The sequence below is a fragment of the Curcuma longa genome, unplaced genomic scaffold (assembly GCF_044706935.1).
Source record: "Curcuma longa cultivar G26 ecotype Majalengka, Jawa Barat unplaced genomic scaffold, ITB_CL_G26_1.1 contig_22120, whole genome shotgun sequence".
Classification (NCBI taxonomy): domain Eukaryota; kingdom Viridiplantae; phylum Streptophyta; class Magnoliopsida; order Zingiberales; family Zingiberaceae; genus Curcuma; species Curcuma longa.
The window spans coordinates 1-12043 of NW_027431821.1; the positions used below are offsets into that span (position 1 = coordinate 1).

At 47.0% G+C, this 12043-nt stretch overlaps 1 protein-coding gene and 1 pseudogene across 1 annotated transcript; one reads left to right on the forward strand and one right to left on the reverse strand.

Annotated features, from left to right (window-relative positions):
• Window positions 1-3059: 3059 nt before the first annotated feature.
• LOC141817839 (putative beta-1,4-xylosyltransferase IRX9H) lies at window positions 3060-3909 on the reverse strand (annotated as a pseudogene).
• Window positions 3910-8894: 4985 nt separating this feature from the next.
• Window positions 8895-11244, forward strand: LOC141817840 (E3 ubiquitin-protein ligase WAV3-like). The gene is made up of 2 exons (XM_074705467.1): window positions 8895-9263; window positions 9381-11244. Exons 1-2 carry the CDS (start codon window positions 8895-8897, stop codon window positions 11199-11201), a joined length of 2190 nt encoding a protein of 729 aa, XP_074561568.1. The 3' UTR covers window positions 11202-11244.
• The last annotated feature ends 799 nt before the right edge of the window (window positions 11245-12043 follow it).

Here is a 12043-nt window from a genome sequence, read left to right on the forward strand (position 1 = left end):
TACGCCCCGGGAGACGGCTTTCCGAGAAATTTCGGCAGCATCTCCCCTGTAACAATGGACTTTCCCTGTATACATACACATAATAAAGCCCACACGGCCAATCCATAACAGGCTATGGATTTAAATAAGCAAAATAAACATAAATGTGACCCACACGGCCACTCAACACATCCTACTGTATATTCACAACCACGCATGTATATATATGAAATCCGTAAAGGAGTTCGGTAACAACTCGAAAATGGAAATCAGAAATATAACGAACAGCGGAAAAAAAACTAAGTACTCAGTGGAAAACTCATCGAGAAATCCAATAAGTCCAAACACATGTATGCGGAATAGTAAATAAACCAAAAACTCAATAGTTCGGGACTAGCAGTGCAGCTCTCCAGACGGCATCAACCTGAAATAGACAAACAGGTAAACGGGGTGAGTTCCAAAAGAAACTCAGCGGGTATCTAGCAGATATGTGTATAAAGCTATCAACAGTAATAACATGTTGTACAGTCTACTGAAAGGTAAATAAGATAGAAACGGAACAACAGTAGATCTGTACATACCAGAGTCCGATAAACAATAGTAAGGTGGAAGGTAATCCCCAAACCAACCAAATAGGTATCCTGTGCATGCATGTCATCCAAGTGCATCAAACAAGTGCAGCAATCACAAACAAATGCAATAGTGCAGTATGCACATGATGCAATGCATGTCCTGGTCACCCCTGACGCCAGTCAGATCAGTCACCCCTATAGTGGGGAGGTCGCGTGGGAGCCAAAACCCGTCAGAGTACTCGTCCACAGTGGTGAAGTCGTCGAGTGGGTAGGGCTGTGACCTCTGTGCACTCTGCCGTCACTGCTCCTGCGTGACCGAGTGGACAGTATGTCCTCAAGGTGTACACCTATCCTGGTACCCAAATCATAAGTGGGCGAGCAAGCTCTCATCTCCTGGTCACAATGACAGAGGAGGGATCCCTGGAATGCTATCACGCTATGAAACCACTATCCTGGGTGGCCTAGCGAAGCTCCGATCAGGGCAAGTATGCACCAACCTAAAGGTTTCCACTAACCCATGAGTGGAGTGTGTGTGTAAATCATATACGAGTGACGGGCTCGAACTGTGCTACAACTATAATAGGAGCGACTCGACTAAAATAGGAGCAGGAGCAGATGATCACAAGACATGCAATTACACACACCCTTTGGTTGGTAGCCCGCATGTAACTGACGCCGGACTCAACAACAATGGAATCCCGCACGTCAGTTATGCAATATATGCAAGCATGATGTATGACACTAGTCCATGCAGCATATATCCAAATGCATATCCATCAGTATGATCCATGCACCACCTATCCAACTACCAGTCCATGTCCTATGCTCCAATAATCATAATGAGGTAAAGTCTCAGGTCGATCACAAACACCGATACAGGAATAGGTAAACCAAGCTAAAGCATATGAACAGGTATCAGGTGGTATCAAAATCAACAGGTATCAGATAAGCAAACATGGCAAGGTATCAGATAATCTCAAGATAATGTCTAACTGATATCCATAATGTGCATAAGAATCTAATACTATCAGATAGCAACAATAACTGGTATTGAAAAACAGATCCAGGTATCATGTGAAACATATACGAATGAGATCATGAAATTACTGATAGCTAGCAAGTCACACATATCTGAAAGTATTATCTATAAAGATAAGTCAAGGTACCCGCCTGCCAAGATAGGTTGCGTATAATCGTAAAGAAAGTCGATAATAGCAACCAATTCAACTCAAATCAAATCCAGATATAAACATATAAAGTTAGCTAATTATTACTAGCCAACTTAATCAACCCCAAACCACCCCAATTCCTAAATCACTATCAATCCGCAACCAATCACAATCAACCATGCTAAAGAAATTCTAGAACTAAAAAGTTTCTTAAGCTCTCGTACTCCTGCCTGCCTTTGGACAGAAACAATCCAATAATCTGAGAAAACCAATAAAAATTCCAAAGATCCGAACCATTCAAGCTTACCACAGCTCGAGCCCTAGAACCCAATCAAGATCCGATCAAACAACAGCACCGCAAGGAGTTGACAGATGGAAGCTCGGCTTCTAAGCTAGGGCTCTAGGTTATAGTTTCTTCCACGAACGATGAACACTCGGACCGATGAGAACAGAAACCCTCAAGCAGATCGAACCCACTGTAATCAACGTGGCTGCGACAACCGGCGCTAGCAGCAATCCTCCGTGGAGAGAACGCGACAAGCCCTGCTCGGGAAACCGCCGATCGAAAGCACCCTCAGCAATCCGAATGGAAATCCACAGAAAATCAAAGACATCCCATAATAACACTTACCGAATCGATCCAAGCTCGTTCCACTACTCGTCGCGATCAATCGCCGCCCGAACCGCAACCTCCGGCGAGACTCTGCCGACGAGCGCAGCCCTAGGTTGCCGGCGTTCCCTAGCCCCCCAGCCCCGGCTCCGGACGGCGACCCCGCTTGACGTCGTCGGCGAATCAACTGGCACTGCTCGCGATGGGAAGGAGGCGGAGATCGCGAGATCGCGATTTAAGGATTGTAGGTTTCTTATCGGACGGATTTCAGCTTAACGGGTTTAGATCCAAACCCATTAAACCAATCCTATTAGACTTATTTACAATTAAGTCCAGAAACTTCGGTATTTTACAGTATCAACCAAGACAAGCCCTGTCTTGGCCAGTACTATCAAAACTTTGTTAGCACATGGAGCATTGGCGTTTATCTACAATATCGGTCAACAGAATGATACATTTCATCAATGCTGACCAATAGTGATCAGGACTTGATGCCATGCCTCAGTTTGAGTTAAGAAAGAGGGGAAAAAAATCCCTTGAAGATAAGATTATGTCATCAACCTCAATCTGGTATCGTGTCAAAGTCTCTTCATCAATCATCTTGTCTGTCTTACTTTTATTTGCGATACTTCCTTATCATCAAGTAAAAGAAAATCAAGAAGACTGACTTTTTTTTCAAAATTATCAAATATATATTCATTGTTCTTCTACCTATTTACTTCAAACATGTTAAATTTCATGTATAACAAATAAACAACGTTGACTGACGAGGCAGTAGTAAAGCACGGTAAGAAGATACCTGATCTCCCGCAGACGCTCGAACAGTTCAAGGGAATAAATGTTGTCTTCATCTGTGAAGTGCACAATACCATCCAGGCGATGCCGCTCGAGTACGCGCTCAAGCGCGGTGTTCCGCTGGTGGACACCCCTGTTCTTGGTGTCGGTCAAATTCTTGTACAAGATGCCTGTACATGACGCCCGTTCCCCTGAGGCTATCTGCTGTCCCAACTGTGGCTTCATTCATTTCCACCACTATCCAAAGTAGGGGTGGCCGCACCAGCCTAAGTGTCTGACCCAACCGACTCAGGTATAACCTTTGGAACGCCTGACTGTACGTGGGAGTGACGATGAGCAGCAGTCTCCCATTGCCCGTCTACTCCGTGGAGTCGATGGGCGGCGGATCACTAGCGTCTTTAATAAATCGCGCACCATCGATCTTCCTGGCACGGTAGCGCAAGGCGACGTTCCCCAGATCACGACGGGGAAGGTAACTGCTACCGCTATTATCGGTGCCCGTCGTTAAGATTGCGGAGGAGGAGGAACCCAAAGAGAGGCGTCGGGGGCGAAAGCTGGAATCTTCGAGGTCAGCGAAGGGGAATAGTCCGAAAAGAAAGCCGAATAGGAAGAAAAGGAGCAAGCGAAGCAGGCACCACCTCCGCCAAGAGTTATGGTGCTGCTGTAGCTTCCCGCGGGAGGAGAAGGAAGAGGAGAGGGAGCCTTTCCGGTGCAGCAAGGCGTGGTGGCGGCAGGAACGATCGAGGTCGGTCGCCGCCAAGAGGGTTCGCCTGATGGACGCCATCTGCAACCACGAATCCGTTCGAGACGAAAAGGAATGCAGAGATCGGAAGGCCCAAGCAACGAAGGCGGAGACGGGGCTACCTCACGAAGAACCCAGGAACGGCGGCCAGCGGGAGAGCGGATCGCCGGGACGGCGGCCACGGTCGCGGGTTTCGATTTGATTTCTCCGGGTTTTGTAGGAGGTCGTCGTCCTCCTCCTTCCGAAATCATAATTTCCACATGCTCAATTCACCCTCCAACAACACCCGCAACAGCGATTGGGTTGAGCGTGGGGTCCACCCAAGGCGTGATGGTAAACCTTGGGTGGCGGCCTGTCCAGCCAATCCCCTCTGTCGAAATTTATACGCTGGCCGACAAACACGGATCTCCTACCTCACCCATGGTTGGCGAAGTTAAGGACTAACACATGGACCCCACCGTCCTCTTCCAGTGAAATATAAGGTACAATGAATGAGGTCGATGGTAAAAATGGTTGAAGAAGTCAATTTTCTTTGCCTAATTTCCTAACTAATCGCGGGGTTTTCTTTCTTCATACGAGAGCGGTGGACGCAACCGTTGAGAGGAAGTCGCCTAACTCACCGGAATATTCCCATCGCCTGAGCGGGGGACGCAACCGTTGAGAGGAAATCGCCTAACTCACCGGAATATTCCCATCGCCTAGTCTGTCAACGTGGCTTCAACGTCACTTGTTTCTTCAGTCAGTCCAAACCAATGTGACCTGAATAACTGAAGCTTCAGCGCAGAGCTGCAGCAACAGATAGTTCTTGTTTATTTTGTTTCAGACGTTCTACTAGAACTGCTAAACATTCGCCCTAAAGATGGCAACTTAGTGGAAATGTTATTGTTTATTTTGTTTTAGTGTTCTTGTTTTTCAAACTTAATTTGTTCTTGTTCTTGCTAAACATTCGCCCTAAAGAACGAAAATGAAATGAATATGTTTCTACGCCTCCGGATGAATCACCAGACACTTGGATTCTGCATTGGAGAAAGTACCTGGAGCCCACGAGCAGTTGAAAGAAGATCATGACTTTGTCAGGTTTCGAAGAAGCGACAAAGGGGTTAGAATGGATATCAGGGGTGCTTTGCCTCAGCTACCGACACTCAAGTCAGTCTGTCGATCGAAGATGGAGAAGAAGAATAGTAAATGCAGATAATGAGAGTAGAGAATGTGTGCATGTGAATGAGTGTACCTAGGCCCTCGGGAAGCGGAGTTCTCTTATAGAGTCATCTGTGGAAATGTTACATCGAAGGCAAAGAAAATATCTCATCGTAGTAGGAAAGGATTCCATCAACCCATGCTTAGTATGGTAAAAGACCATGTTCTATTAAATGTGGTAGGTGATCTACCACTTAGTACTTTACCATTCCACATGTCGCTTAGGCGACTATCAAGTGGGATTAGCGAGACTAGGCTGACTAAGGAGCTGACCTCTATCTAGGAGATCACGAAGTCGATCAGGCATGGAGCCAGTAGGCACAGGGCCAATCAGGTACGCGGCCAATCTGACATAGAGCCAGTCGGATATGGAGTCGGTCAAACACGAAGTCAGTCGAGAGTAGAGCCAATCAGACATGGAGTCAATCGGGCATGGAGTCAATCGAGCACAGAGTTAGTCGAGTGTGGAGTCAATCGGGGCTATCAAATGTGTTATCTCCATGTGAACCAAATATTGACTTCCTTGACTAGGATATATTGATCCATAACAGAATAGAACAACTAGAATTCATAAGGATTAACGATAAGATTGGTATGTTACAGTACCATATATTATTTACGATCACTCTATGTCAACAATGGTATACCATTATGATCTAATAATGTAGAGTCACATCAAATAATGAAATTAGCAAAAGATTAGTACTCCTCGACTAAGACAACTCCAAATTTCAAAATCACTAATCCAATTATTAGTTCCAACTAATCATCCTTAGACATCAAGATCATACCAACTAGTGAGCCCAACACACTAAACTCTCCTACATCAATTCCCACAATAATCTTCGAATAATAATGTAAGGAAACTCATCCTCACTAAATGTCACTACCTACACACCATCATAATTCTACACACCTTAAAACTACCTACACACCATCTTAGTGTGGAAGCCTTCCACTGGAAGGGACCTTATTATTTTTCAGGCCCCTTAGATCATAGTGCGGTGATAAGGATATAATGTTTTTTTCAAGCACTCAGAGTCCAAAACCATGCAGTACATGTATGCGATATTCTAACAACTAATGATATTGGGACATCACGTCAGGAGCCACTTCACTTTTTGAATTTATTTTGTGGTCAAGATATAAGGTGGAACCTGTTCATTTCAAGCACTCAAAGTCCAAAACCATGCAGTACATGTATGCGATATTCTAACAACTAATGATATTGGGACATCACGTCAGGAGCCACTTCACTTTTTGAATTTATTTTGTGGTCAAGATATAAGGTGGAACCTGTTCACCTCAAAATTAATCGATGTAAACTAGATACATGATGTAAAAAAGTATTTATTTTTCAAAGAATATATTTTTTTTACTCTATTACACTGTTTTAAAAAAAATCTAGTAAACCCTATGTTTAAATTTTTCAATTTTTATTTATTGAAAATAAACAATAATATAGAGAATCTAGAGATACTATATCATATTCTTTCATTTTTCTTAATTTTTAAAAATTAGTCCCCAAATTTGACACTAATCTTAAATTGTTTATATTTTGATATTTTATTTAAAGTATTTTAATTTATTTTATTTAACCTCAAAACTTTTTAATCAAATTATGTTTTTCCCCTCAATTCTAAGTCTTAAATTTTATTTTTATTTTCACTATCTAAATTTTCTTTTTAAATCCCATAATTATATAATTTCATCTTTGCTCTAACATCAACACAAAGTTATAATTTATTAGGACAATAATTCTTTCATTGACGGATAATAATTATAAGAACTCTTGCATTTTTAACACAATCTAAGTTATCCAGAATAGACCTAAGTAACTCAAATGATTTAGGGCAAAAATGAGGGAAGGCTTCGATTGAGTAGATGATCCGAGTCCGTCGGGCAAACCAAGATTGCGAATTGATTGAGTTAGGTATATCAAATAAGCCAAGTGAGTTAGAGAGTCTAACAAGTTAGGACAAACTCTGAGTTGGTCAAATGGATCAATCGGCATATGTAGTTATGTATTTGCACTTGTATTACTACAATTAAATGATACGTAAACATACATTATACATGAGATTACTTTGAAGAGAATGCAACCATTTGTCCTAGAAAATAACATTGACCATGACCAAGAACACTCCTATAAAAAAAATAGATTCGTTATCTCAACGATCCTTCTAGAGCCGATCCCACGGATATAAAGGGAGGTTCATTCAGGTGCACAAACGTTAGGCGTATGATGAGATTGTCATCACCTCTTGAAATTGATCCTTATCATTACGCCAATAATACTATGTGTCTATCGTCTGTGCTACGCCCTGAGGGTAAAGATACCCTTGAAAAAAGATAGATCCGCTACCTCAACAACTCTCCTAGAGTCGATCCTACGGATAAAGGGAGATTCATACATGTACACAGACGTTAGACGTATGACGGCATCGACCCCAGATCATCATCTCCTAGAATCGACCTCTAATTATTACGCCAGCAATATCATGCATCCACCATCTATGCTATGCTAAAGACACTCCTAAAAGATATTACACGATGGTGCTCTTCTTCTTGGAATTCTTTTCTTGTCATATAGCATTAAAGTTAGACATTCAAAGGGTCCAGGAGAATAGATTCTGCCTATATCTTCTTAGAAGGCAAATGGAATGCTTCAAATTCAAATTATTGGATTTTTCAATCTGTCAAAATGGCAAATTGTTCTGTCATATAATAGATTTTTGACAGATCAATTCGCTCCATCCGTCACAGATTGATCCGCAGTATTTACTAAATTGTAAAGGGCATTCTTGAACGATTACTTGACGATGAAACAATCAGGATCAATCAATGAGAAAGCTCGTACGATACGATATTGAGCTTGCCTGTCGATCATGATAAGCAAAGATCATTGCAACCGTGAGCTTGCTGCTTGCAACCTCCGGGGCATAGACTTCTAGAAGAGGGTAAAGATTCGAATCTCGATGAAGTTGAGATAATACTTTCTTCCGTCGTAATCAATTATAATTTTTTAATTTATCTTTTTAAATAATTGTGAGACGATAGTTTGGCTGACGAAGCTACTCAAAACTGAGGAAAACCCAGAGATTTAGCGAAAAACACGTTGAAACAAAATTTTCATGCATTCTTCTTCTTCCTCCTCTCCCATCCCTCGGTAAATTAATGCTTCTCTGTCGTTTTCCGAGCACGCAATTGGCATTTAGCAGGGCGCTGCCGCTGCCTGCTCCTCCATTATTGACCTCTGCGGGTGAATCTGCACCGGCCGCCTCCCCGCTCAGCCATGGCAGACACAAGCGTGAGCTGGCTGTACGTCACACCGGTCGATTCGCAAGGGACTGTCCTAAACTAATATTGACGGAGGAGGAGGTGGCGCAAGATCCAGCTTTGACTTCGAGATCCATGCGATGCCGAATGCCAAGGTGAGGGGAAAGGGCGAGAGCGTTAATTTTCTCGGGCGCAGCGTCGGATTAACAGTAGCAAGTTCCCCGAGATCCAAAAAAAAAAGTCGGGATCGAATGGAAGAGACGATCACAGGAAGCGTGTTCTTCTGCTCTGCAGCCGCATCGAGTTTTTCTTTCTTGTTTTTTTCTTTTTACGTGCAAATGGAGCTCGCCTCCCTCGCTGACCGTCTCCAGGCTGAACTGGACTTGCTCGGGGAAAAGTAATTAAATGTGTTGCAGCGGGAAGAAGATGCTTATTAATATCCATGGCGACGATGAGGCGGTTGTGAGATGTGCAGGAATTTGAGATCTGGAAGAGGAATACAAAGGAAAAGAGAGATTTGTAGAAGGTTTGAGAGCAGAGGGCAGCGAGGTATGGGAACAGGAGGGTGGCGGAGAGCCTTCTGCACGGCGGTAGGACGGGATACCGGCGCGACGGAGGCGTCGGGGGAGAAGAAGCAAGCAGGCGGACCCAGCCGCGCGTTGAGCTGCGCCAAGTTGAGTTTTTTCTCCGGCGATAGAGACGGGTGTAGCGCGTCGCCGGAACTCCGCTGCCGGACGAAGTCGAACGGTTGTAGCGACGCGCCCATGCCGACGGCGAGCACGCGCACATCAACCGCCGCCGCCGTTGGCACCACGGCTAGGAGGCGCAGCAGCCCTGCGCCGTTTCACCGGAAGGACTCCTCTGCTCCTTCCTCGCTGAGATCTGCTTCAGAATTTGGCCTCTTCCAGCACCTCTCCAAGGTAGAACGATGGAGGAAAAAGCGGATTGATTTCGCCATTTTTTTCTCTGTGATTTCCCTTGCTTTTGTGGCGTTTACAAGCTTTTGTTGTTGAAGTTCATCGTTTCTTGGTGGGCAGAATCGGTGCCGGATATGTTGGCAGAGCTTGAGGGCGAGCCAGGATGCGCCGGTGTTCACGGCGGAGTGTTCCCACGCGTTCCACTTCCCCTGCATCGCCGCCCACGTCAGGGCCCATGGCAGCCTCGCCTGCCCCATCTGCTCCGCCGCCTGGCGCCAGGCGCCCTTTCTCTCCGCCGTGCAGCGCCAGGAGGAAGACACCGAGCAGGCGGATAACCGGACCCCCAATCGAAGAACTTCCAGCAAGATTTATGATGATGATGAGCCGTTGCTTCTTGCGCCCAAGCGCAACCAAGGAGGCGTGCGGTTCAATCCTATACCGGAAGTGGCCAACGAGGACGACATGGACGAGGAGTGCAGCGGCGAAAAGGGCTCGCAAAGAGAGGACGAGTTCCATGGGCTTCTCGCCGGAACTCGACGAGAAACGTCGAGGTCGAAGGCCGGCGGCGTCCATGTGACAGTTATGCCACAGACAGCCCTGCTCTCCAAGGGGCGGAGACACTGGAACTACGTGGTGGCGATCAAGGTGAAAGCTCCGGCGTTGCGCCCGTCGAAGCTCCTCGACCAGACTCAGGGCCGCGCTCCGATCGACCTGGTGGTGGTTCTGGATGTGAGCTACGGCATGACGGGGGAGAAGCTCCAGATGCAGAAGCGCGCGATGCGGCTGGTGGCGTCATCACTGGGTTCCGCCGACCGCCTCTCCATCGTCGCTTTCTCGGCCTCAGCCGGCCCCAAGCGGCTCCTCCCTCTCCGACGGATGTCGAGGCGGGGCCAGCGCGCCGCCCGACACATCGTCGAGAGGCTCGTCGCGGTGGATCCGCCCGTAGAGTCGGCGAGCATCGGCGACGCTCTCAGGAAGGCTACCAAGGTTCTGGAAGACCGCAGGGAGCGCAACCCAGTGGCCACCATCATGCTCCTCTCCGACGCCGGCCGAAACCTAGAGGAGTCCAAGGACAAGCTCACGCACTCGCCTCGCGACTCCGTCGCCGCCAACACTCGCTTTGCGCGTCTGGAAATCCCCGCCGGATTCCCGAAGAAGCAGAGCGAGGTGCCATCGGAGGACGCTTTCATCAAGTGCGTGGGCGGCCTCGTGTCCGTCGTGATGCAGGACGTCTGCCTCCAGCTCGAATTCCCGTCAGGCGAGATCTGCGCCGTGTATCCTTCCGGCGGAGGCGGCAGCGACGTGACTGTTGGAACAGGGAGCTCTGTTCTTCGGCTGGGGGATCTCTACGCCGAGGAGGAGAGGGAGCTTCTGGTCGAGCTACGAATGGCGGTGACCGGAGAGCAACAGATCGAGCGGCATTGTTTGTCTGCCAAGTGCAAGTATCGGGATCCGGCGACCCACAATCTCTCGTTCGACGAGGAGCAGCTGGTTCCCCTGCCGTCCCTCCGCCCCGATCTCCGCGACGCCGCTTCCTTGCGGCTACGCAACGCCTTCGTCACGACGCGGGCGATGGTGGAATCGAAACGCCTGGTCGAGGACTCGGAATTCTCCACCGCTAACCGCCTGCTCTCCTCCGCCCGCGCCTTGGTGCTGCAGTCGGCTTCCGGTGCGCAGGACACCCACCTGGTCCGACTCCTGGACGGCGAGCTCGCTGAGGTTCGGCGGCGGCGGGAGGTCCGCGTGGCGCGTCCAAAGGAGGAGGCGGTTTCTCCGGCCGAGAGGCATCGGCAGCGGAGAGGCCCAGCGGAGGTGCGGGAGGAGTCGCTGACGCCGACGTCGGCCTGGCGCGCCGCCGAGCAGCTGGCGAAGGTGGCCATCATGCGGAAATCTCTGAACCGGGTGAGCGATCTTCACGGGTTCGAGAATGCACGGTTTTAGGAAAAAGACCGAACCGAACCAAATCTTATACAAGTAAATTAAACCGAACCAAAGCTTCCGTCCTTTGTACATACTTTCAACCATTTTATTTTATCGAATGAACAATTGATAACAAAGTAGTTTGACTATGAATAGGCCTATTTTAGATATAATTGAATGATGCGATTGAGTTTATTTATTTTGAAATATGATTAATAAATAAAATTTTAAAGTGACTGTTATAGGGGTAATATATGAGGCGTCAGGGACCTGACCCAAGTCCGATCCGATTGGACGACTCTGCTCCGTGCTCAACTTTCGATTGAGCTTAAGGACGTGTCGGAAGTCGCTGCTCGATGGAACCCACTCGACGCAGTTCTCTATTTGGGACTCGCGACCCTTTCATCCGAGTCGAATCATTGCTCGAATCGGACACTCACCCGAGCCAATTCCTCAATCGAATCGGATCACTCAAACCGAATCCCTCAGGTCGACTGCTCAGTCGAATCAGAACCCTCAACGTCGAATCCCCACTCGAACCGAGTAATCACCAGAGCTGACTCATTGTCCGAATCCCCTATCTATCAACTCCTCTTGTAATCTTGAAGGCTCTTAGTCGATTCGGCCACACTACTTCCATTCATATTCAACTAGGGCGGGATCCAAATCTCCAGTTCTAACGGTGCCCTGCCTTACGATATTCTCATCATTCTTTCTGACAATCCCATACTCTTCGTTTATTAGTGTCGCCCGTCGTTCTGACACCCACGTGGGGATTGACAAGACCCTCACGTGTCTTCGATGAGACTGGTATTATGACTATTTCTGACAAATCATTATCTATGATGGGATATTCCTTAATT